Source organism: Vespa mandarinia, chromosome 3 (genome assembly GCF_050613455.1).
Source record: "Vespa mandarinia isolate Hongniang chromosome 3, ASM5061345v1, whole genome shotgun sequence".
Lineage (NCBI taxonomy): Eukaryota > Metazoa > Arthropoda > Insecta > Hymenoptera > Vespidae > Vespa > Vespa mandarinia.
Window position 1 is genome coordinate 3042501 of NC_140812.1, and position 27441 is coordinate 3069941.

At 33.3% G+C, this 27441-nt stretch overlaps 2 protein-coding genes and 1 long non-coding RNA gene across 9 annotated transcripts in view; 1 reads left to right on the forward strand and 2 right to left on the reverse strand.

Moving 5' to 3' along the window:
- Rab3-GEF (Rab3 GDP-GTP exchange factor) overlaps positions 1-15816 on the reverse strand; it is a 17590-nt gene extending 1774 nt beyond the window's left edge. Inside the window, exons 1-32 of the mRNA XM_085655656.1 lie at positions 15731-15816; positions 15386-15628; positions 14293-15008; positions 14009-14177; positions 13717-13882; positions 13427-13607; positions 13201-13358; positions 12801-13101; positions 12385-12714; positions 12227-12259; positions 11748-11866; positions 10910-11679; positions 10599-10837; positions 10015-10206; positions 9063-9386; positions 8926-8994; positions 8647-8847; positions 8372-8579; positions 8204-8284; positions 7974-8113; positions 7732-7890; positions 7460-7651; positions 7243-7348; positions 7014-7153; positions 6555-6695; positions 5813-5957; positions 5616-5745; positions 5328-5544; positions 4976-5248; positions 4691-4870; positions 152-224; positions 32-78 (exon numbers count right to left, since the gene is read on the reverse strand). Of these exons, the coding sequence (XP_085511782.1) occupies positions 32-78; positions 152-224; positions 4691-4870; positions 4976-5248; positions 5328-5544; positions 5616-5745; positions 5813-5957; positions 6555-6695; positions 7014-7153; positions 7243-7348; positions 7460-7651; positions 7732-7890; positions 7974-8113; positions 8204-8284; positions 8372-8579; positions 8647-8847; positions 8926-8994; positions 9063-9386; positions 10015-10206; positions 10599-10837; positions 10910-11679; positions 11748-11866; positions 12227-12259; positions 12385-12714; positions 12801-13101; positions 13201-13358; positions 13427-13607; positions 13717-13882; positions 14009-14177; positions 14293-14397 (5589 nt within the window). The 5' untranslated portion in view covers positions 14398-15008; positions 15386-15628; positions 15731-15816. The remainder of the gene's footprint in view (positions 1-31; positions 79-151; positions 225-4690; positions 4871-4975; positions 5249-5327; positions 5545-5615; positions 5746-5812; positions 5958-6554; positions 6696-7013; positions 7154-7242; positions 7349-7459; positions 7652-7731; positions 7891-7973; positions 8114-8203; positions 8285-8371; positions 8580-8646; positions 8848-8925; positions 8995-9062; positions 9387-10014; positions 10207-10598; positions 10838-10909; positions 11680-11747; positions 11867-12226; positions 12260-12384; positions 12715-12800; positions 13102-13200; positions 13359-13426; positions 13608-13716; positions 13883-14008; positions 14178-14292; positions 15009-15385; positions 15629-15730) is intronic.
- Positions 15817-16302: 486 nt separating this feature from the next.
- Positions 16303-27230, reverse strand: bbc (choline/ethanolaminephosphotransferase 1 bbc). Of its 7 annotated transcripts, XM_085656120.1 has the most exons (12): positions 26725-27120; positions 26249-26396; positions 26052-26174; positions 25851-25954; positions 25055-25189; positions 23601-23735; positions 22506-22637; positions 20830-20988; positions 20609-20734; positions 20348-20489; positions 19549-19588; positions 16303-17285 (listed from the first exon to the last, which is right to left on the reverse strand). In XM_085656120.1, the coding sequence occupies exons 1-12, from the start codon at positions 26959-26961 to the stop codon at positions 17228-17230; spliced, it is 1539 nt and encodes a 512-aa protein (XP_085512246.1). In that variant the 5' UTR covers positions 26962-27120; the 3' UTR covers positions 16303-17227. The 7 variants fall into 7 exon arrangements, with proteins under 7 accessions (XP_085512246.1, XP_035738170.1, XP_035738177.1 ...); XM_035882277.2 differs by lacking the exons at positions 19549-19588; positions 25055-25189 and having other exon boundaries at positions 26725-26990; positions 27090-27230; XM_035882284.2 differs by lacking the exon at positions 19549-19588.
- On the forward strand, positions 21583-24593 carry LOC118448715 (uncharacterized). Its single transcript, XR_004840221.2, has 3 exons — positions 21583-22118; positions 22189-22236; positions 22315-24593. It is a non-coding gene; the product is annotated as an uncharacterized LOC118448715 (long non-coding RNA).
- Positions 27231-27441: the final 211 nt, after the last annotated feature.

Consider the following 27441-nt stretch of genomic DNA (forward strand, 5'->3'; position numbering starts at 1 on the left):
TATTAGGGTATCATTCTTTTGTTTCACTCACCATTTGCGATCTATATTTACGTTGGATTACTTGTCTAGTTTTAGGATCTGAAAGATAATACATAGGACATGATATAGACTTTTGATATGTTTTTTATATTCGCCACTGATGACTACTTACTAAATTCTTCCAGAACAAAGATTCCATCCTTTTGGGTAAAGCACTTGCGGATATGATCGAGTCTTACAAAAAACTGAAAATAATAGAACGTGGACGCATTAACGAGTGTGAACTAGACGATAATGTGTTTCTACGCTTCCATGCAGTACTGTTTAACTACATCTACAGATCTACGTAATGAAAAGAGAATAATGATCACAACTCTTCGAAGAAGCATGTATAAGGGACTTGGTGCTTATTGGAATCATTTGTTAAATGTATCCCGCAGCCGATCAACGAGTCTCGTGGTATACGTCTGCATTTTGCAAAATAAATAAAGAAAGAGATCATCGTTCGTAAGATAGTCACAAAATTATTATTAAATTATTAGTTACGTGATAATCATCTCATTTCTTATAAGATCGATCTTCAAACGGTGGTCTCTTTTTTTATGTATTCTTGTAGCAACATTTGTAGGGAAGACATGACGATGACCGCATGAAGCTTTAAGGAAGTTTAAGGAAATTCATGCGAGATATGCATGTGCAATTTTTATTTATTTATTTATATATCGCAGAATACAAAAACACGAAGACGGTAAAGCAAAGCAATCCGTAACATCATGCATCATTATATCTCGATATGAATATATTATTATACGAATGTTCATCTAAAGTTTAATGAGATCAATGTTGATATCATTCAAAGACTTTCAAATCATTTCATGCGAATTTTCTCAAACATTAAACATTATATTTAGACTCTCATGACCCATGATTTGTGTATCAATAAAGATGAAACATAATGAGATAAGAGAGAAATTTTCATTCATAAATCACAAAAGTCTCGATTGAATCGTAAAAGCGTTATAAAATTTTTCTTTCTTAAAAAAAAAAAAAAAAATAAAAAAGAGACAAGAGACAATTGACAGATCAAAGATAATGGAAGTGGCAAAAGCGAAGCTTACTAAGCGCATCATGCATAATTTTTTTTCTTTCTTTCTTTTTCTTTTATAATTGCAACGACAACGACGATGTAAATGTAGCAACATATCGCGAAACACCAGTAACAATGACAGTGGCAGTGGTTAACGTTTAATCAGCGGCAGGCAACTCTGGAGATGGCCTAAACTTATCGTATGTTATCAACCGCTTAGCGTCGGATAGTCTGGTAAATGTGCAATCGCATCATCTAGATATAGATATAAATATATATGTATATATATATAGCAGTGGAAGGGATACCTCGATAATGATGCACAATCATGATTAGATATATTTAAGTGCTATGTGTGAGATAGTCAAATGTGTTAGTAGTAGGAATAAATAGTATTCATTATTCGTGTGCTCGATAGAAGAAATTTGAAGAGAGGAGAAACATCACGTAGCAGTGCCATGCTAAAGGTCATCTCATGGTGTATAATGTGTTTATGATTATGGTTATGGTAACAGGAATAGTGACATTGCAGTGGTCTTCATTAACAATAATTTATCGCTTACGAGTCCGAATAAGGCTTTGATTTAATTTTTAAAGTTATTAAGTTAGACTGGACTTAATTTTGGGATAGCGATATATAGCACGACACAATTGCTCTACTGCGTGATCGGCGCTATCGGAATAGCCTGTTAAATCAAGGTAACCGCCGAACGGATTTCCGTCTTACGGTAGCCTTTTAACGTATATCAAAACCGGGTGACATTATTTCCTTTTTTATTTTTTTTAATTTGTAACATTGATTTCTTTTTCAAGGACAAATTTGAAATTTGCTCTTTGAATATTTGCAATACCATGGGATCCTTGACGAAGTTCAACTATTCGTTGTCTTCAGATTTGTTGACATGATAAAATCATAAACAATTTAAGTTAATCATTTCAAGATGCCTCCCGGTTTTGTGCGCCGTTTATTTAATTGAGAACAATATTTGTTAGGCACTACAGGTGTTACTACACGATTCGCTACTATTTCGGCACATACTTTACTACGGCCGTACTCCGAAATGAACATTTTTGTGTATACATACGAGTATACATCATAATCATATAAAGCGAATCGACCGAAGGTAAGATTTGTATCAATTTCTAACATTGATCTGCTGACGTTTATCTTACGATTACCCGAATCCCAATTGGGGATAATCGATGTTTTTGCTGCTGTTACAAAATGGATTTAAAAAATCTTTTAAAAATCGATTGTCACTCGATTACAGGAAGGGTATATCTCGATTTATCTGACAACCTAAACGTTCGTTTTTGCCATTTCCAGTAACATTGCGTTCAAATAGTATTAAATAGTATTAAATATGTTACAAATTTCAACAATATTCATCGAATTAATTCTTGATAATAACAACACTGATAATCGTGGTGCATAAAAAATAATAAACTTGACGATATTTCTTTGTGATGCACGTATGTATACGTGTGCTTATGAACTACACACATATATACCTATCGCAATAATGTAATATCGCAGTAACAACGGACAGTACCAAGCATCGATCGACGGTGAGAGAACAGTAAGATAGACAGAGCAGATCAGTCGTTTCAAATGCAATTCAAGAATGTGTGGTAAATATATATATATATATATAGTATGTATATATATGTATGTAATAGTAAAAAACGATAAGTAACGGTAAAATAAATAAGCATTTCCGGAACACGGCCAACACTGAGTATAATTAAATATTGGATTTATAACAAATAATGATTTGTTGATCAATACCTCGAAATCCTGCTTGCCCAGCCGCAGGGCATTGTCGATGGACGGGACACGAAACAGAAAACAGAAATACAAAAAATTAAATTTCGTAGACAATAATATCCACTATGTAAAGAGAGACAGGGCTGCACGGTAACATAATATAGCTATTTACCTATCGACGTGGCCAATTAATATTTAATAAACGATTAATATTTCATTGTTCAAGGACCATCTCAAAAGTTCCCCAAGCTGAGAAAAGTCTATCTCGTTTAGAAAAAAAAAATAGGATATAGAATGATCGTTTCTTTCTTTTTTTTTCGTTTTTCTTTTTTCCTATTATTTTCTTTCACGTTTATATAATTAATATTCGACAGACTTTTCTCCAGTGTGACCACGACAGACAAAAAAAACTTTAAGACTTGAAAAATCTTTACGCAGCATCCAACATTCATATACAAGTCATAATGTAATAGTATATATATATGTATATATATAAAATTAGTACTTTCAAACGATCCGTATTTCCTAGTCCTTTAACTCCTATAAACGTAACGTAAATATATAATAAGTGTGTGTAGATAATTATTATAATACAGATAAAAAGAGTCTGCAGCTGCACATCGAGCTCCATGCAAGAAAACATTGATAAATGCTTTCAACAAAATATTGCCCAAAACAAAATTACCGATAAAAAATCAGAGCAATGTCATAAATGCCCTGCCACGAGTGTATACATTTCTTTTAAATACTATTTCTTTTTTTTTAAACCATATTTTTTGTTCGAGATCATGAACCCCTCTCCCTTCACAGAACACTTCTCGTTCAAATTACGCAATTATTCTCATTCAATGCCTCTATCGCTCTTACTCTTGCAGTCGCTTCAACACTCTTGTACTCAGTTGCTCTTGCAAAAGTAGCTTTCCTGTTTCGTATTATACCCTCTTCCCTCCGCCCTTCTCACCCAATCCCATCCAGTCTCGACCCGCCCTAATTCGTTTGATCCGAAAAGATACTCTTATACCGCCAAATTTCATGAGTTCATCATACATAAGACTGTTAAAATACGTACAGATACAAATTAAGCAGATCGTGGTGGCTAGCGATGGGAGATAATATTGAGTGGTCCTTGCATCAATGCAGTAACAAAAAACACAGAGAAAGAGAGAGAGTATTCAATAATCGAGACAATACGAAGAGTAAAAGAGGTAGTGGCTGAGCGACGGCTATGCTCTTTGATTTTGCATTCACTTCGGTTCAACGATTCTTTCTTCAAACTTAATCTTATCTTTCTTTCTTTTCTTTTCTTTTCTTTCTCGTTTTTCTTTTCCTTTACATTATCCATTGGATTTAAAATATTTGATTATCTTAAGTTTTCGAACATTGAACCGAAGCAAAGAAACATACTTGAAAAAGTATTACTCAACTTATATACAATCGTCGAACAATGATACCTTTGTTTTAAGTATTAACATTAGAGGAAACAGTAACATTGCAATAGAAGAAGGCAAAAGAAATGAGGGAAAGAAAAAATGAAATAAGATAGATAAATAGATAGATAGAAAGATAGATTTATTAAAAGAGAGAGAGAGAGAGAGAGAGAGAGAGAGAGAGAGAGAGAGAGAAAGAGAGAGAAATAGAAAGAGGAAAGAGAGGTCGTTTACGAGTACTTATGAAGACAGAAGAAATAGGAAAATGAAGTTGTCAAATATGACATACAAGAAAGAATCGGACGATGTACAAAGGAAATTATTAGTACAACTGGTAAAGTTGAAGTTTTCATTCTTCTTGCACCCTCGAAAATACGTAAAATGTGTAATGCGAACGTATAACGGGCAAGGATGGTGGACTGGTCGTACCTTGCTATTCGCGAAGAGAAGACCAACACCTTCCATGCAAACCTGAAGAAGTCCACCCTCTCCTGTACGCATGTCTTGAACCGGAAATTCACCTCCCAGCTCGATACCGATGTTTCCTCCTCTTCCACGAGCAGCGGCTTTTTCCATAGCATCTTTTATACAGTAGTAAAGGTCTTTGCACTGGAAAAGGTGTTATGAATAAACTCTCTTAATTACTTTCTCAAAATGAAAAATTATTATCAATATATATATAGAAATTATTCTTTTATTTTTCTTTAAAGTTACCTTCTTTGTATAATATTTATGAAATTGTGTTTGACCACCGTTTCGTCTCCATAAACAAAGGACCTTGTTTTTCGGACTGTAGGTCATGTTTACCAATCGTTCATACCACCAACGTTCAACGATAACTCCGTTTACCGATCTCAACACAAGACCGTCATGACGAACTTCGAGGAATCTTAAATCACCGTCAGCATCGACTCCAGCATGAACGGTGAAGGATTGACGATGCATTTGTCGAGACGTCAATGGCTTCAGATCGATATCGTTTCCATGCTGAAAAAATGTATTTATGTAATAGGTATCTATTTTTCTGAAAAATACAAATTTAATAGATCTTATGAAAGGAACGTACGAGGTTGTTTATCTGATCGAGAAGCTGATTAAGCTCCTGACTGTAAATCAAACCGATGTGACTCTTTCCCAGTAATCTCCGTACTTTACGTTTCACCTCGTTTTTATCAACGTTTAGCATTACCAAGATCGCAGTGAGATTGTGCAAAAGGGAGCATAACAATCGATCCTCGTCGTGTTCCAACCGACGTCTTTCGCTATCGCTCAAACTCTTATATCTAAATAAACGAATATTATTTAATTTCTGTTATCTTTATTGATTTATAAAATTTTGGATAACGATCATCACCTTTCCATCATTTCTCCTGCACCCTGATCCATGCCCAACATATCTCGTTCTTGCGATACAGCGTCTAGGAAAGCATCCTCCCAGAATTGCATTTGGTCCCAAAGATTGGATCTTTCTTTACCCAAAAGACCTAATCCAAATATAGATTATAACTATAGATTATAAATAATTTATCAAATATTTTTCTAATCACATACCTTCAAAGAGATAAGTTCGTGCTGTTTCAGGACTAGACATTGGTGTCGTAGATATTAAATTTCCACCATGGTATCTGAAGCCTGTACTCAAAGATGATTTACTGGACCAGACGCTACCAGTACGTTGTTTTCCTTGACGCGGAAACTGGAAACAGAAGATCAAATAACGTGGACACGCGGATATGGAATTACTCGTTCACCTTACTTTACCAATAAAAGATTACTAATCATTAATTTAAACTAATATTACGAAGTTTTCATACGCATAGATAATGTCTACAATTAAGTAATTACTTAATTGAAGAATAATGTAAATGTCTTGCTAGTTAAGAGAAATAGTGAGATAGGAGAGATAGATAAGTGGAAAAATAATTTGCATAGTTAGATCCGTAAGTTCGCCTTGAACTCTTCAATTTCATGTTGTGATAATATCTTATTAGAAATAACACTCATCAGAAATAGAGAAAATTAAATGGACTAATTTAATTCAAAAAGAAAATTTAACTCAAGGTGGAATAAATGCATGAAGCAGCTAAAAATGGAACTAAATTATTAACTACCACTGTAATTATTTTTTTTAATCAAACTACTTTTGTGACTCATTCTCATGAATTCATCTTAAACAGAAATCGAAAATTTTGAGAAGAAGAATCTACTAGATCCATCTAAATTTTATGTTGATGATAAATTGCGGAGTATAATATCTACTTGACTAATGCAACTAATTCAATAAGAAATTTACATTGCCTTGTTCAACCTCGCTATCAGACACAGTGCTTCGGAAAGAAGCTTGGTGTGCTTGCCGAAAAGCAGGATTAGTGATAATGCTACCTCCGTCAGTGGATAAAGCTTCGCTGCTTCCTGTTCCACCTCCCCGCCCACTCTAAAAAACATATCACGTTTATAAATAATGTAAATATACATTAGAAAGTTTGCCTGCCTATAAAAAATTCATTTTCGAATGAACTGATTAGCTAACGCTAATGGAATTAACTTATAACAAATACGCAATTAATATCTCTTTTATTCGAATAATACGAATCTTACGGTATCTAAAGACGCGTGGATCAAATGCTTTGCATTTGAGAAAGTATATGTCAACATTAATGATTTATTTCACACGACATATATCGAAGAGAGGAGTTGTTTTATATTATCACGCTATATAAAAATAAAGATAGTTCCAATATCTTTCTTGTACCTCAGAATCGAATGACGTCAGTTTACATAAAAACTTTTTTTTTTTCGTGAACATATCCAAAAACATGTCCGTTGTTGATTGCCCAACGTCACTCGTTTGTTGTCCGTGGGTGAATTCAAGTTGAACCTGAGGTGGTATTTCTGTAAACAAAAGAGACAAGTAGAGGCATCATATATATATATGTATGTATCAGCACCTCTGATTGTCCTCCTGTTATCCGATCGTGTACCTTGCGTTTGAGAACTTCTTAATCTTTGTGATATATCTGGAAGTTCACCTTGATTCGGAGATTGTGGAGACTTCAAATTTTCCTTGCTACCAAATGGGCTCGATGCCTGAATAGTAGATAAGTAATTATTAATTATTTATTATTTATTAATCATTAATTAAAAATTATTTGCGCTATACTCTATTGATTAATGTAATATTACTTTTATTTTACAAACCTGTGATAACAGTGAACTATCGAAACCTCCTTCCGATAGATCCTTACTCCAATAATGAGTATGAGCTATCTCCATCAATTGGAAAACCGAGGCCATTCCACCCAATCCGAAATTACTATAAGTATGAGCGAGACCATGAACCACTGCTTGAAGGCACTTTAGCATTCCCTTATATACTGATTTGGAGACACACTGAAAAATAATAATTATCGTATAATAAAAACAGAAGGACGCGGAATATAAATTTAAATCAAACATGTAATACAGCTCACCACATCGTCAATGTGATCATCGGGACTAATTTTTCTATTGAGCCCTTTGTTAAGCTTTGTAACAACCAAGTCTCGATAGCTTTCATCTTCCATAAGTTTCTTCAATCTATTTAATTTGAGCCAACCGACGCCTTCACCAGCCAGAACTTGTGTTACCATCTAATACCAAAATAATACCAAAATAAAACAAGTCCAAAAGAATTGTATTTAAGATTAAAAAACTATTATTAAGATGTACTTACATCCGTTAAGAATGCTTGATTGTCGCTGTTTGTACTAGATCGTTCTGCATTTTGTATTCTTTGCATCTCTTCTTGATTAGCTTTCATCGAAGAATGCTTTATTAACGATGAACGCTCAACGAGACCTGTTTTTCCTGAAACTGAACATTAAATTACTTTCATCATTATTAAATTTTTGTTTTTGTTTTTTTTTCTTTTTTCATTTATAACTTGTATTTAATCGTATTAACCTTTAGGAAAGGGTCCAAACGATGTGCTAGTTTTCTCCTTTGATCTTTGTGTAAGATTCCGATTAGAACTATTTCTGTTACCTATAAAAATAATATGAAAGTAATATGAAAGTACAAAGTAATATGAAAATGTTTCCGACCTTAGTGATTATGACAAAATAAACGTACCAAATAAATCACTGAACATACTGCTTGTTTGAGCAGCGATACCGTTTAAATCGCTACTAATATTGCTAAAGAAATCACGCCCTATGTCTCTACGTCCGGAACGAGTATCTGAGGCAACCAATTGAGTACTGGATGATTCTCTTCTTTGAGTTATACCAGAAGATGGTGGAGTATGAGGTGGTGAAGATTGTTGTGACTCTCCAATACTCTGAAGTAACAATAAAAACAAAATTGAAATAACTGCTCTTCCAAATTTAATATTACTTTCTAGATACCTTGAGCAAACCCTTTTTCGTTGCGACTTCCTTAGCACTCTTTGTTAAATCACCAAATGTACTTTTACCCATGTATGTTAAGTCGTCCAAAGTATTTTTGCTTACACCTGCAGCAGTCTTGCTAGCTTCGAGAGCTGTTTTTGATGCCTCCTGAACGGACTTGGTAGCTTCGCCTACAGCCTTCTTCGTTTGTTGTGTCAACTGGAAGCGAATTCTACTTTATTTTCTATAAGACATATAATTGAAAAATTATTTTGTATAATCAGGTAACGAAGAAACCTGTTCTAATGGTGCGAATAAACTGTCTTCGCCTGCTTCAGTTATCTTCTCCTTTGCTTGATGCTTCAACTAGAAAAAAAAATCTTTAGAAAGAAATATTTTTATAATTTAGGCAATGATATAAATGATATTAATACTTTATCCATATGCGCAAGAAGTCCATCTTGACTACTCTGTCTAGTCGTTTCTCGTACAAGATCCTTTGCTTGAGTCGCAATTTGTTCAAACAACGAACCCTGTGATCCTTGTCTCAAAACACCATTTCCTGGCATACCAGCATTGTTCTTTTGTCCATCCTGTGTACTCGATTGCTGACGAAATGCCGTAAGAGTTTCATTATCCATACTACCACTAAGCTGTCGTGTTAGAAGTGGACTCGTGCTAGATCCAAAGCTGGATGTTCGCGCCAAAACATTCCCAACGCTTGGTTGTCTCTGAAGACTCGTTCCACTGGGCATCACCTTTAACATTAGGTAGGTAAAATTTGTTACCTTGATATATCCCTTTCGTCTTTACTCGTCTTTGCAGCAAGCTTTCATTCAAGATATCGCACGCAATATTGTGCATACATCAAATTAATTCTAAAAGTTGATCGATCTCAGTGGACAGTGTTCTCTACCAATAATACAAATCATTGATTATATCTTTATTAAAGACTAAAAAGTTAGAGACTGCATACTGTGTAGAATTTTTTTGTCAATATTATAACAATTTTTAATTGATAAAATGTATGTATAAATTGAAAATAAGAATTTACATAGAATATTTTCGATTTGATAGGAAAGAAAAAAATATGAAGGAAAAATGACATACATAAAATCATATTGTACTTAACTACGATAGGAAAAATACGTAGATATACGTAAGTTAAACGAATAAACCCAAGTAGTATCACATAAACTGTAAGAAAAAAATACAGTTTCATGCCAAGTGATGTTTTTTGAACACGATGACATTCGCCCAAGCCAGTGAAATTGAAAATGATACCAGATGTGCATGCATTCATATAATGACATCGAGACAAGACGGTATCTTTTGAAAAGATAAATGCAGGACAGAAATCCGATGCACGCATATAGAATGACTCACAGGAACCATATATCTAGTGACGCGTGAAGTCCTGTGAGGGGTGGTAGTGCGTTCAGTGTCGTTGAGCAAGGAGTTACCTAATGACCCCATGCCCACTCCAAACTGGCCTATTGAACTTTGTGCGCTCAGGATTGTGCGTGGAGTTATTGTTGATGCAGAGTCTGATTCAAAACTACCACCTTCCTCTTTATCCTATGATCAAGTAATTCATTAGCACAAAAAGCATGTAACATACAAAATTTAGATGAACGTTTAATTAGTATGAGATATGTAATGACACTGACCTAGTTTTGCGAATTATGTTTTTTCATCGACAGTGATTGTTAATGATTGTGTATTGAACATTTTTAAAGGGATACGCGTCACGTTTTAAGCGATAGAAAATAGCAGAAGAATGAGAAAATTTTCTAAAAAAGCTTGTTTGAAAAACGACATAGTGTGATATGCGCACGACAAGGAGCATTGTGATAAAGCCCATCGTTCTCTTTTGACGTAATCATTTCGGTTGTTTCTAATTTATTATTATACGTATAATAGAAAACATTTCACATTACGATAAACCGTTCCATCTTTTTTCCACTTACATTGGTAGATTGTGATGTTTCGAGAGCATTAGGATTCAACTCCAATTCGGAGTCTCTGTTAAAACTCGGACTGCTGAGATCGCTATGACTGGAGGATGTACTTGGTGGACTTTCAGGACGTGCCGGTGATTCTTCTTCTACGCCAGGATATTGCAATGAACTTGGTGGATTATAAATGTTCTTTGGGTCAATCGAAAGTGCCATTTGTTGAGGTTGACTGACTTGAGGACAATTATAGCCTGTAGAAAAGGTAATATAAATGAGAAATGAACGAAAAATATCTACAAAGATGCAAAGAAATCTTTTCTCACTTGGTGATAAATCCGACGATGCCATTTCCGAAACGAAATCACTGAGAGAAGAATAAGAAGAGCTCGTGCTTTCTGCTCCTTCTGAATCCGAACCACTCTCGTCAGTCGGCTGACTCTCTAACTCCTTCAGCGCATTTAAGGCGTTTGCCAAAGAGCTAGAGTTATCCCAAACTTTGAAATGTATTGGCTCAAGATTCGCAGCGTACCATTTTGACTTATCACCGATTTGCGCCGGATCAAAGACACCGGTTTGTACTCTCAAAAAAGCAACGTTACTAGGTGTAAGCGACCACTCGGCGAGAAATTCAACAGCTTGTGTGCGCGCAAATTTGTTCAGAAACTGACTTGCTCTTGGTCTCGAACGGAGGAAAGAATTTATTTGAAATGCAACTACGGGTCTTGGATAGAGCCTCAGCGTGCGTGTGTGCTCAGTAAAGTTGGCCAAAAGATTTTGGGAGTTGAAGAAGCGGACCATAGCCACTCGTGTTGCAATATCAACCGAATCAACGTCGTTACCGTAGATAAAGGGATTAAATGGTGGAGCTGTAATCGAAGTTGTTGATGTTGCACTGCCTGTTGTGGTCCCAGGTCCAGGTACTGGCGATGATGATGAAGGAGAAGGCGTACCACTTCCTCCAGATGCTGAAGCTGATACCATCGCAGCTGTCAACGATGGACGACGTAGCTGTGATGCGTTGCCACCCAATGGGCTTTGTTGACCGTGACCATGTTGGTAATCAACGCTCGGTCTGTGCCTCATTGTCGACACGCTAAAAAATATAAAGTTCGTTTTGAATAGACAATTCTCGCATTTACTTTGTAAATTTTAAAGCTTCACCTTAAATTCTGAGAATGTTGAGATGCTGAACTTTCTCTTCTGCTTGGAGATTGAGAGGACAATCGTGATGACCAAGTATCTGGTGGTATAGCTTGCGAAGCGGACATACTACCCATTGTCTAAAAGTGATAAAACATGAAAATATATAATCATTAGTAAATGAAAAAAGCGAAGTAATTCATCTACAAAATCTATGATTGCAAGCGTATCTTAAATCAGACATAATCAAATGTATTAAATGATCTATTGAAAGAATAAATCAGCTATATGGGTGGCACTAATAGGATTATTGCAAAAAAAATTGTTGCATCGATAATATCGAATCCTCCAGTAAAGGAAGTGCGACGTTCGCGCAATGCATACGCAGTTTTCAAATTAAAAGAATCACTACAACACTGCAACAGATTCCGCTTACTGTTAACTACTGTAAAATAAATATTATGTAAAGAATAAAAAACTAAAAAAAATAGAATATTTACACCAGAGCCAACTTGATCCATCAGTTGCATTGCCTGCGGAAACGAATGGAGTAATAATTATTAGATGATGGATGAGATTAGTTGTGCGTATGATATTAAAAAAGACATCAAAATGATTTTAAAATATATATCCAAGAATATTGAACTATTGAACTAACCTGTTTCAGGTGGTTCTTTAGTATGGTACCTTCCGGTTCAGGCAAGGGTGGTAATTGATCCGCCGAACCAGGAGGTGCAGTTACTTTATTGCTATCGAGATCCACCAACCAGACATCATCCGGCATTTTGAAATTTTTCTTATACATTAAAAAAGAGGCAGGTATTCCGATGATATATGGCGTTGGAGCCAGTAATAGTTGTTCCGCGCAGCTCATGCAGGTTGGTAACAATGGTATTGCAGGGAACATGTATTCTAAGGGATAGATCATTGTGACAAATGCCATCACCGACATCGACAAAGCATTATAATCTCGTGATTGTAATACGATCTGAAACGAGAGTATTTCAAAGATCGTATTCAAATTATATTATAAGATCAACAAAATCGATTGTGATCAATAACGATAATAATTACCTTATTTTCTAATAAAATGAGAGTGAGAACTTTCAAACATATTTCAACGCCAAGAAGTTCGAGAGGCAAATGTAGAGGAAAATCAACCAAAGAAAATCTTGTATGATCAGGTAAAGCAAAACAGAGTGAAGGCTGTATAATCGATGATACTATTTCGATTTCTACACGCGTTTTCGTTGGCACTGGCACTGGACTGCTCAGCAATCTCAGGATCCAGGTTTCGATCTCCCGTATATCGTGTAACACGATGGACGGAGTCCCTTCCAAAACTTGACCACTAAGAACACTCCACACTGAATCTCTGAAGATAGAAAAAAGAAAATAAACTGTACTTATAATACTATACTATATAATTGAAACTATTGTTTCAATGTTATAATTCAAAGCCGATAAACAGTACCTATTAGTTTGCCTCGAAGCTCCTACTTTTTGAGGAGTTGAATTATCGTTGCATGCATCAATGATTTTCTTCAAAACGAAAAGACATTCTCGGAACATCGAAAAAAATGGATGATGAGAAATGATACAAAGTGATGTTAAGGAATGATTTCGAATCCTCTGAAAAAAAAAATAAATATATATATCTGTTAATGATCGAAAAATTGATTAGAAAATGAACAACTAACCTGCCGCCTTCGAGAAGCTCGTGGTGAAGGAGAATGACTACCACCACTTTCACTGTCACCACTTGGTGCTGTAACACCCAATCTCGGTGCGTAAGGCGCATGGGACGTGTCAGAATCTCTTCTGCTACTGGAGCAATCTTTTTCAGAATCACTAGGACCCACCGCGCTGCTTCTATAGTCGCTATAAATAACAGCTCGAGATACAATCTCATTATTGTGCTAATCAAAATCCTATTACCATGGCAAAGAAGGATAAAACACTTAAAAAACAATAGGATGTGACGTTTCACCTAGAAAATGCAGAATCTGTACTTTTTTCCATACTCTTTCTCCAACTCTCCCTTCTAAAAGTGGTATTGTATTTGTCTCTTCTCATTGAAATACCACCACGTGCATTTGTTCCAGCCCTTTCTATAGGTCGATAGAAATTAACGCAAATGCCATATCGTGTTTTTCCTAAAAAAAAGAAAAAAAATAGGTAGATTAGATAATATGTATATTAAACAAATAAAATATTTATGTAAAAATATGTACGATTAGATAATTGAAAAGAAAAATATTTTCCATTTCTAGGAATCTTACCTGAGTCCTTATCCGTGAGGGTGAAAGTGAAAGACGTAGCTTCTCGTAAGGCTGTGCGTTTAGGTCCCACGCTGCTGCAACCTTCTGGTTGACAAAAATACACCATATCCAGAGGTAAGGGAAAATCTTTGTGATCCTCCACCGGATATCTGCGCAACAATTCTGGAACCTAAAAATTATAGAAAAACAAGTTATATAAACTTTATCATTTGTTTTCTCATCTTTTTTTCTTTTGGATATTAACACGTACGTATGTATGTATGTATGTGGCATATATAATATACCTGCACAGGCTGACGAGAGATCGGAGCCGATCTGGCTCCCACAATAGCAAGATAGTCCACCAAACGTGGACAAAGTTGCTTCTTTTGTATATCCATGGTTGCCATCTGATGCTCTGTCACCGTTTTATACAATATATGCAAAAGATTTCTGCCGATGGTTTCTCTTCAACCTCACTTCCTACTGCGATCATGGCTATTTCATTCTTTGATCTTGTGATATCAGCCTGTAACTGAAAGTCTAAATCAGCTTTTTAAAAAGCTCTATGAACATACTTCCTAAATAATTATATCATCTCACAGAGACGTCAAAATCGATATATCAGACTTTTTTTATTTCATTGATTTTTGTACAATGATTCTTTCATCGAAGAATCTAGTAAAAGGATTATCATTTTCAGATCTTTTCCAGAATTATCATTTTCAGATCGACTAACGATTACGAACGCTATTAATTGACCGTGACACTATTCGTCATCCTCCACTTTCGTATTAAGTTATTGATTTCTCGCGTCGCAAGGGCAACGCCGTGGCGCATCCGCGCGTTCACCGTCTTTGCCTAGTTCATACTGCTCGCTTTTTTCTAAGCAGTATCACCACCACCTCTTTCTCCTCCTCCTTCACGATCACCACCACCACCGCCACCATCAGCACCACTAGCAGAAGCAAGACAAAAAATAGGTCGAGGGGATCCTTGAAACGTTTCACTGAAGGATACCCTCAAAATATAAAAATTCTTTAAAATACCCTATGTTACAAATGCAATCGATTAATTGATTAAATTAAATAAAAATTGACGAAAAATAAATTGAATAAATAGAATAAAGAACATAAAAGATTAACACAATTATCAAAATATCAGATTATTTTCAAATTTCATAATCAGGGTCTAAATTTAAAGAGAGATACGGACTATAGTTCACTAGAGGCGCTCTTTGAATTATCGATTGATCATTATCCATATTGATCTTTCATTTATACATTTAACAAACCAAAAAAAAATAGAGCAATGAATGAACATATCGATATATGATGAAGTCATCCTAGATTTTTTCTAGAACGTCCAAATATACAATGTACATCAACGTAAAATTACCTGTTAATCAGAGGATACTTCTTACTGTTCGCCTTGTGATAGCCACATGTCGGAAGAAAGAAAAGGAGAGGAATACTTCCCGTCAAGTTTCCTGCTAACGAGAAACAGGAAAATTTTCGAAGCTAACCGAACTAACGGACTAGCTAAAACGACTAACGATATCGCTTAGCACTGATAGCACACTCGCTATTTCTTCTTCCAGGCAAGCGCGAACGTGCAGGAGCGGATCGAGCGAGCGAGTGCCTTCGCCAAACAATTGTACAAACAAACGATCATTTTATTTTTCTTTTTCATCTGTGACAACTATACTAAGTCCAACTTAAATTTTCTTCATGATCGTCTTACCTATTATTATTCGTGTTAGATGTAGTGTTTAAGATGTTCGACCGATGCGCGCAGTTAACACGCGCTAACCATCGACTGGACTCGTGGGACCACTCGAGCTAGCTAACTCTACCAGTAGAATCGATCAATAACGCCCTCGAATCGACAAGGGTCTGGCTTACCTTGCATCCAGCTCCTCTTTTCTTTCTCTCTCTCTCTCTCTCTCTCTCTCTCTCTCTCTCTCTCTCTCTCTCTCTCTCTCTCTCTCTCCCTCCCTCCCTCCCTCCCTCTCATTCGTTTATTACCTCATCCTCAGTTTGACATTCACGTGTAATTTTTATTGTTAAAATTACTCTTTTCGCTACTTACTGATACGCTTAACAATTTTCTTTTTCGTGGTTTTCTTAAGATAAACTGGCCCTTTTATTCTGAGTTAATCCTTTTACTATTTTCTTCTGGTTGATTTTTTTTTTCTTTTTTATTCCTTGGAAGAAAGTAAAGTGTAACTAATTTACGTTTCTATACGTGAAATATTGTATGTATATTGGTATGACCGACGTGTTCTTTTAACGAGAATTAAATCGACACAGCTGTTCAATTTGAGGATCTCATATATTATTATTTCTTTTACCATTTACATTCCGGCTCTGTGATAAATTTATCAGTGGACGGTGAAAAGTTTACAACTTTTCTTTTTTTTTTCTTTTTTACCTATACTTTTCGTTTTGTTTTATTTTTCTGTTTTCTTTTTTAGCACAACACAATTTCCAAACGACGAATTTCTGAAATCCTTACGTTTGGTTACATTTGTGATCGTAGCTATAGAGATGCATAATTGAATATACGAATTTACATCGTCGCAACAATTATACAATGTTTCATCTTAATTAACTTTACTTAACTTTTTCACTTTTAGCGTGCATAAATATGTATGTTGTATATATATAAGTCAATACAATAATTTTAGCCCGAGTCTTTTCATAGACATATATATATATATATATACATATATGTTTATTATTAATGAGATCTTATCGAAGCAACGGACTGCATATCGTTGTCATGTTGATACATAGACAATTTCTTAAAGATACGATCGTTTAAATAAAAATAGAAAGAAACCTAAAAGAATGATGCTTCAAAACTGAAAAGAAAAATTACAATCATTTTTTTGCCTAATTTCTTTACAAATAATCAGTTGATAAAACGGAAATATACTTGCAATGCAAAATTCTCAACGTCTGCTGATAAGAATAGAAATAAATAAATAACTTTAGGAAACGTATAAGAACGTTCCTTCATACGATTTGTAGTATACAAAAACCTTTTTTTTTCAATTCTTCAACGCTAGTAAAAAATACTGTACATTCGACTTTTACACCCAGATATTATAATTAAGTAAAGAACTCCTTGCGTGTAGATTCTTTTTTATACAATTCGTAAATAAAATATGTTTAATATATTGGTACAATCGATGTTACCATACGCTATGGTAAACGTCAGATGTCGAGGGCGGTATCAGAGCCATGATGATAATCCTCGTTTAACAGCGGCTCCTGTTCGATGACCATGTGAACTGTAAACAAAACTCTTCATGCATACCAATACAAATAGGACGATAAAATAATTTATTTGTAATAATGATCTACGTTTTTCTCATAAAATCGTTCACTGATATTTTTTATAAAATTTCAAACGTTCACAAAGAAAAAAAAATAAAAAAAAATAAAAAAAGGTGGACGAAATTTCAACACCATCTCTCTTTTCCATGCGAACACATTTAAGCATTCCAATACAATCATCATCTTAATTATTACATAGAATTAATTGTTAATAATTATTAAATAATGAAAATGAAAATAAATGTTTCATATAGATATCACAAATAAAAAAAATTGTAAAAGATATTTTTTTTCTTTTTTTTTTTCTAATCGATTTTAAAAATGGATGCAAGCTATACATGCAGCAGAGCAAGCATCTATAAATGCTACTGTGCGTAAGTATTGTTAATAGTGAAAATTATTAGATACAAAACATGCTGTTTTACATAGATTAATAATAAATGTGTTAATAACTTGCATTATAAGGAAATATAAAATTTAACGAACCCGTGATAATTGTTTCATCGCAATAATTCCATGCAAGAAAGAAGTGCAATTTTTCGAAAGAGAAATATAAGAATATTTTGTATATTTCTAAAACTATTTATTTGATAATTACATTTGATTTAATACTTGACTGTGGCAACGTTATCAATGAGTGAGAAGAACAGGATAAAAAGGTAAAAAAAAGAGTCGTATGACTTTTCGTTTTAAATTAATTTTTAAGTCGAATTGTTCGTTTTCTTTTTTCTTATTATTTTTTTTATTTGTTGGTCAAAATAGACATACTTACGTGACAACTATAAGAAAGACAGAAAGAGATAGAGAGCCGCAGAGAGAGAGAGAGAGAGAGAGAGAGAGAAAGAGAGAGTGAGAGAGAGAAAGAGAGGGAGAGAGAGAGAGAGAGAGAAAGAGAGAGTGAGAGAGAGAAAGAGAGAGAGAGAGAGAGAGAGAGAGAGAGTTCAAAGAATGTAGTGTGAACAAAGCATACTACCTTGCATATTTCAATTTTTTTTCAAAAGTGCAAAAAGAGACAGAATAATAAGCGTAATATGTAGTAGCTTTACGATTAGATTGGTTATATTAAATGAAAAATGGCAAATGGTGGTAAACTCGTTTATCAAGAAGAATAAAGATACAGTCGATGCACAAAATTTGAACTTTCTACCGAATACGTTCTCTTACTATTTTTCTATTCTTTTTTCTTTTTTAATTAAAAAAAAAATAAATAAATAAATAATCCAAGCAGAAAGTTGCTCTCTCATTATTTAAATGATCACTTGCAACAGTTTAATTATCTTAAAATTTTTTCGTATCACTAATGTGTAACAATCTGATGGTAAAATCGTTCATCGAATACATTATTTTACAATTTCCTAGGTACATTAAAAAATTTGGTAATAACTCCCGGAAATAAAATGGGAAAAGTTTTAAATGGAAAAAATTTTCATCAAGGATGATTCAAAGCACAGTTATGTTGTAAGAGAAATGCTTTACGCGAGATAACAATCAAATTAGTATATGACATTACTCTGAAAGAAGCTCGACCGATGCATAAAAATAGGATTTCATTGCTAAAGACACAAAGGTGAAAATGTGTAACATTAGGTTTAAGATATAATTAAAGTCTCTAATAATCGTAATAAAAATTGTTTAATAGATTACGTAAATATGTACGATATTATTATCTCGTTCGATTATACTAATATTTTCTATATGATTTAACGTCAACGCAATTCCTAGAACATTTTTTTCATTTTACCGACTAATATTATATGTACAAGATTGATACGTATACAGATATACTATTAAAAGAAAAAGTGTACGTTCACGAGATACCTGTGACAGTATTACACACAAATGCCATGATTTTATTACGTGTAGTGCAAGAAAGTGTCTTCTAGAAAGAAATAATTAAATTTGCAACTAAGTTCCATTAAAAATCAGACCATCTAATTTTCTATATTTTCTTTATCGGTGAAAAAAGTATAATCTATATTAATATATACACACATAAATAAAGATATGCATATGTTTATGTGTGTATATATATATATATGGGTGTGAGTATATATTTTTTTAATATATATATATATATATATATATATATATATATATATAAAATGTATTCGAACTGTATGCGGGTGCAGGAAAAAATTTCGATCACATAGAAACAATATTGAGAAATAAATATTATCTATCTCATTCCAGAGTGTTATATCATAATGAACTTAATACCTATGTATATCAGTATCTCCAAAGTTTACAAAGGACATTTCTGCAAAAGGCAGAAATATTATCAAAATAAATTTCGATAATCTCTATAATATACTTGTATTTATATGTATGTATCTTTATGTAAATTAGCAAAAGAGAAATGACTTAAGGTGCGCCTGGTTGCATTACTCAACCGTGATGTAATGCATCAGCGCGAATTTTTATCTTACCACAGAAACTTCAAATTATACTCTCCTTCTTCTTTTTTCTACTCTAATCAACCAAGCAACCAACCAGCATATATTTTCCCATTATACCGAATCTTAAATAATATTTTTTCATGGTGGTTCCCTACATCGATCATTAATCGAGATGCAATTAATTTTACAAAATGTTTCCGTGCGCCTACAAAAGAGATAGACTTTGACCAGCTACGGACAGCTTTTCTTATTTATGAATTCGAACAAATTACACCTTACTCGTAATCTTCTTTCCCTTTTACTAAAACTATATATGTGGCGATGATCATCGTAAATATGAACGATAAAGATCGATATATCACCGATTCGGATTTTACTAGTAGTTTATGGAATAGCTATATAATATTATAAATTAATGTGATAACAAATGGGCTGTACTGTTCAAAGGATATCTGTACAATTAGAGTAGTTAAATTTAAACTGAATACCTATTACTTTCCGTTACACATTATGTATCCCGTTTTTATACATATAAAATAAATGATACAGATCATTTATTATCACAAGTAAGTCTTAATGGTGTTTTTTTTGCAATTTGTTACGTTGAGACCTATTAGTACCATTTTTTTCGGCGACGTTAAGCTGAGGGCCGATAGTGCGATGATCCCCCACCGGTATTCTGAATAGCTTTATCTTCATATGATCACAAATTTCAAGGCAGACTTGAGCACTATATCGCAGAAGGTCCAACGTGACCCAAATCTAAACAACATAGATCAGTTCGATTTTTTTTATAAAAATAAAAACTTCATACCTTGGGATTTAGCTTGTGGTTCTTATCGAGATGAGTAAACGACGATATAAGAGACGGGAACACTTACGAAGCACAACCAAAGAACGTAGTACTCTTTGATAAAAAAGTTGAAATATTGGTTAAGAAACAGCATGGCTGGACCGATTAAGGAACTATCTAAATATTGCATTTCGTTTTTCGTCATATGAGCGACCTGAAAATCAAGAAAAACAATGTGATATATTATGAAAGGAAACATGAACTAATTTACTTTTCTATTTTTTCAGAATTCTTCTATAATATACCTACCACTAATCGATTGGTAACTTTTGCTGCAACCATCCCAAATGCAAGTATATACAACGCGGGATGATTTTCGTATACGTGTTCAGTACTTTTCCTATAAATTATGAAAGCTGGAACTACCACGAAACTAAATGGGATGATCGGCGACAGAACCGATGTTCCCTGAAATTCAATTATCGTTATGCAATAAAACCGTCCAAAAAAATCGACAGATATTTTTGTACTCTTTTAAAAGATTTTTATTATTATTATTATTATTATTATTATTATTATTATTATTATTATTATTATAATTCTCATCTACTACTCAATTACGACTACAGACAAAATAAAAAAATAACGTTAGAACAGAAATAATGAACTGAATGTAAAACATTAACTTCTTTTTTACATGTATCATACAATTTTATCTCTTTTTATGGCATAAGCTAAAATAATAAAAATGAACATAATAAGAGACTGATAATTAATTATTCATTATGATGAATGATTAAAATGTTTATGAACTCCAATTATTTATCGGTCCCTCTGTTGCAGACATTACTCGACGACTGTATGCATACATAATTTATTTCTAAATATACCAAGCGGTGCTAGCAAGAGTTCATGCGTAGAATTATAAATAGTAAGCGAAATATAACACATAAAAACCTGCTGGAGAGATAAAGCGAGAGACAAAGATATAAATCTAGCAAAACAGAAAAAGAGAGAAAGATATATATATATATATATATATATATATATATATATATATATATATATAGATATATATAAAGAGAAAGATGTGAGACATTTTCATAAAGAGAAAAAAAAAAAAAGAAAAGAATGAAGCCAACAGAAATCGACAAATGATTTTGCTGGCGTTCCTACGATTTTGGCTAAAGATTCATGCAAGATACATACGCGAATTGTTCGACAAATTGACATTGGATCGGTAGTGAACGTGGAAGAGGACAAGATATAAAGAAAAATGCTCCCTAAATTTTTATAATGGTCAAATCCTTAAACGAGAAAGAGAGGGGGAGGAAGAGAAACGCGTTTTGAGTGTAGTATAAACCTTATTGAACACATCGGCGAATACGAACAGAGTGTTACAAACAATGTCTGTGATGCTTTTTTGTAAGATTTAGGCCCAGTTCAGCATGAATAAGGATAAGCAAGTAGAGAAGTATTCTTTGTGAAAAATATTCGTGTAATCTTGTAAACCTTCGACCTCTATCAAGACACTACGAGATGAGACTAATTCGTCGATTGAAAGCACAGAACATGGCCAAATAATAAGCAGGCGATGTGTGTGTATATATATATATTTGCATATATATATATATATATATATATATTTTTTTTTTTTTTGCAATCTAGCCAATATCAGAAGCAACCTACACGAACGTCAGAAATCTTCGTAACATTGTAACGTATTGTAATGTTTTGTGTAAAATTAACTTTAGATTGTGATGTTTACATTGTGGCTTCTTTTTTTTTCTTAAGAAACAACAAAGCCTTTACAAAACGTTCAAACGTAACGAAGGAAAACTTAAACGGATAATTATCTCCGGATCACTCGCTTATCAACGCATACACGAATAATACACAAATTACCATATTGGGCCTAAATCAAAAGATATATACAAAGTGCACTACACAGTGGACTTAGATATGTCTGTAAAACTCTGACTTACTGCGACGGTGGAGCCATTTTTTCCGACACCACCGGCAAGAATGACGGATATACTGCTTTGTGCAAGTAAAATAGCGATGCCCACGGCGATCCATAATGGAAAGATCTTGACCTCTGTGCCAGTATATGGCAACTGCATGAGCGATACGAAACATCTTTCCGTTAGTTGGCTTCAACAGCAAGCAGAGTGAATATTCTTAATCGCTTTAATACATTTCATTATTATATCTAAGCATCTTGAAAGAGAAAGAGAGAAAGAGAGAGAGAGAGAGAGAGAGAGAGAGAGAGAGAGAGAGAGAGAGAAATTTAATTATATATGTGCGTGTTTGTGTGTATGTATATATAAAGGAATGTAAATAGAAAGATAATTAGAAGAAGAGAAAGAGAAATAAAGTGCCCTTGAAATGATTTTCATTCGATACATCCACAATGATAGTCAAAATTTTTATATCTGTATAATAAAGAACGAAATATTGCTCTCCTACTCGACCATCATCGCCATAACCACAAACAGAATCCAATTCGGATACCTCAACAATCTCATAAGATTAAAAATATCGAGTACGAAATGACGATAAATAAATGACTTTCAACATCGCATTGCACGAGAGTGCACCAAGTTACCAGAGAGTACAAGTAAAAGATATACCGTATTCATCCCTAACAGAGGCAGTTCGAGATGGTAGGTGCTAGTTATATATGTCCTCCCACAATGGAAATGATTAATTAGAAAAATAGAGAAAGTAGGTACTATGGATAGGATAGTTGTACTAGGAGAGAAAGAGAGAGAGAGAGAGAGAGGGAGAGAGGGAAGGGAGAAAGAGAAAGGGAGAGAGCTAGATATTAGAAAGAAAAAGACAAAGAAAGAAGAAAAGAAACAAAGAAAAAGTGATTATCAAGCGTAAGAAACTGTTGCAAAATTTGGTGAGAAAAGTTTGTTCTAATCTACACTGGCAGAGGTAACAGAAGAGGTTAAACAAATTTTTTTCCAGTATTTTTTGTTTTGTTTTTTTTTTGTTTTTTTATTAAATACTGTGCGAGCGATCAAATCTTTTTTTTTGTTTGGTCTGTTTTGTTTCTTTTTCTTCGAACTTACTGCAATTGTCGAACCGTTCTTTCCAATTCCACCGGATTCAAAGACTTTACAAAATTGAAGAAAGACGTGCGCGTAGCCCGCGTAAAATATCGCTGCCACGTAACAACTGAGTGTGCCCAGACCGAGCATAGGGATCTAAACAAATCCAGAAAATCTTACTCTTTAAGAAGATCGTGAAGAGCAGAAGAGAAAAACTTTTATGTGAGTTTTATATCTACTATCACACTCGATTGTATTCGACGTTGGCACGAATTCTTCATGTCTCTATAGTCATCTAAAGAACGCAGACCTTCCAATTCATTCCTTTTCGATTATCAACGATTCGATTCTAATCCGTAATGAGATCAAATAGAGAAAAGCCAAAAATACTCGAAGATGAGACGATTATGAGGTACATAACAGCAAATTACAGCACTCTTCTTCGGTCGCAATTTAAAAGAAATATGGATCATCATCATTGAAGACGATACATTATTCAATATCTTTACTATACTCTTTTTATAGAGGCATACTTAAAAGGAAGCACAATTAATTGCTAAGTAAGAGTGTATGTGTTTTCGTCGTTGTCGTATTACTGTTGTTGTTACTGTTTATTTTGTTCTATGTAGTCGATCAACAAAAAGAAACGAACGCAAAATTATAAGCAGGGGAGGGGACATGTGGGAAAAACTAAGGAAGAAACAAATATTGCATAATTTTGTTAATACGTTAATTAATGGACTTCGATTTGACGCCAATTGAGGTAATTATGGGATTAGCGATAATCTCAAATCGAAAGAGATTTGACAGAATGATAAATTATAGGGAAAACCTCGATTATCGGCGCGAAATATAAAAACTAATCATATTGTAAAATTAAAAAAATTCTGATCGAGGAAAAAAATCTCCTCGATGAATAATATTAAATTTGCGATATTATTACGTCGCTTTTATATTCTACACCAAGCACCAATGATTAAAATACAAATGAAGAAAAAAAAAAAATAATAATAATTGCAGCAAAAATTCTATATATACACTGTAATAATACGAATAAAAGAACGCTTAAGAACCTATATTTATATACAGAACAATAAATTACATTCGAACGTAACATCTCTACGTTGTAAAAATTTTTGAAAAAATGCATTTCATCGTGCAACGTTCAAACGGCTTTATAACGTCTTGATACTTTGCATAAATGTAAAATATCTCTTTTTAGTTCGTAAGATGACGTACTAATAAGTTCATTAAATATTTGAAACTTAGACAAATGATTGGCGAGGAATCGTAATTATACAAGGAAATTGATGATATAGGATCAACGTAAACAATTCAATGGGGAATATGGAATTAAAATGTGTATTAAGTTGTTAAGTATTGGCGGTATATAGAAGTACTTCCAGCACTGCTCTTCATGCCATGCTGATCCCATTTCCGTATGTTCAACCGAAAAATCTAATTTTCGAACTTACAGCCACAGTCGAACCATTCTTGCCCACTCCTCCGGTGAAAATCACCGAAAATATGGAATATAAGTTTGCCAGAGCACACACCACTGTCATAACTCCTATTAAATATTTCAACAGAAAACCATCAATGTATGGTATCTGGAAGAAATGTTCACGTTAGACTCATGAAAAAATAACACGGATATATTTTTCCAAACTCCATGAGTCATTTTCTCTATTCCTATTTCCTTATTTTTATATTATTATTCAATTTGTATGTGTATATTTCGTATTCTTAATAAAGAATACGATAATAGCACTTTTTGTAATTGTAAGATTCGTAAAAAAAAATGAAAAAAATAAATAAATTAATTAAACAAAAACTGTACGATAATAATAATCATAGATCTATTTGAGTTAACTCTACTATGCAATATACATCGGAGGGGTAATTTTAATATTATTTTGTACATAATACATCAGCATGTTAAACATATTATAAAAGCAAGGTTAGCAATGACTAGCCAATTCTTATGAAATGCTAAGAAAAATTTGAGTCATCCTTTTACTACTTAATTCCTCGCATATATGTTTGCTAACCATATAACGCCTATATTACTTGTGATTATTTGTGCTTCCTTTATTCATAATAAAAATAAGTTTTCATAGCAAATAGATCAAACTATTCATTGTAGTAACTCAAAATTTTAAAAAGAAAATAATAGGAAAAAATACGGTAAAATAAAAATTTTCGAATATGTGACTCACTACAAATAAAATTCAACAATATGGATGAAATGTAAGAAAAAAAAGATACAACCTCCATCATCCAAATCTTAGGTCCAAAAATAGCAGAAATAAGATGTATTCCTATGATGGTGAACTGAGCTTCTGTTACATCCACTTTTCCAAATCTTAAAGATCCTGTTAAAAAAGAATATATAAATATACAAAATCAACATTAAATATATAAAACACTGTATCTAGTTATATCATATCTTGGAAAACAAATTCTGTTTACCTGAGACATAAGTTTGCCAATGCGCGCAATAAAATAAAGTCATTGCGCAAAAACATTGGAAGAACATCCATGTTGGATAATATCCCAACTGTACAGCTATACATGCGGATAATGCTACAAATACTGAAAAATAAAAATAAATGAAATTAAAAATATAAAATAATGTTTTAACATTACAGTTATAATAAAATAATTACCTGTGGATATTGAATCACATCCATGATCAAATAATTCTCCCAATGGCGTAGACGTACCAGTTCTTCTAGCCTGTTTGCCATCAATAGCATCCAAACTTTGGTAAATAAATAAACCCAACGCACATAAAAAACATGCCCATCTAGGTGCCTATAATAACAATAATATCTCAAGCAAGTATACACAATTTAGTAAATCTTAACTATTATACTTAATGATTAATTACTAACCATAAAAATAAATTTAAGTAAATAACAAGCATAACAATAATAAAATTTTGTTCAAAAAACATTAAACATGAATTTACTATTATTATGTCAAAAGAAAAATAACAAATAAAATAAATGGGCAATTTAGATAATATAAAAACATATTTAAAACATTCGTTCATAGACCATGTTGGTATCTTTAATAATATGCTGTATAATGCTTATCGTTAGTTATATGCGATGATAAAGAAAACTTAGGTTATATATACCTCAACTTTTGCATCGGGACTATAATACACTAATATTAATGTAGTAACAATATTGACAATTAGACCCAATATAGTAATTAAATTCGGTGCAAGCCAAAGTGGAACCTTGCTGACAAGCCAGTCCCACCAGGGTTGAAGAAATGCATCCAAAAGACTATTAGTTGTGCAACTATATTTGTGCTCACTTAATCGCTTCAATTGTCCAGGCGAGAGTAATTTTTCTTTATAAAACTGCATATTTCGAATTTCGCGGCTACTCAAAGCGCCTAAAAAGAATTAAAATAATACAACACTCATCGATTCTTCGCAATATGAACAAGCACAATTGCTAAACATAACAAGTAACCGTTTGCCTGAATACATACGACATCTCCGCACTACTAGTACGCATCAAGCCGGAACTAGACTTTCTGCTTGTAAAAAAAGCGCGTAAATTCAATATACGACTTTAGACATAATAAAATCAGTATTGATTTCAACATCATAATTTAATGATTTTTTTTTATTCAAAAAATTTTTATATCTTTTCTTATTAATTATACAAAATTTTATTTGATTCTAGTATATTTTCAATATATATTTATTCTTTTTCACTATTCTCTAGAAATATTAATATATTTTTTGTTTTTTTCTTACATCGAACACTATCATTTTATCAGTTTACTCAGTGATAAGTCGTAATATAAACTTTTTCTAATATATATTTTTTCTCTCTTT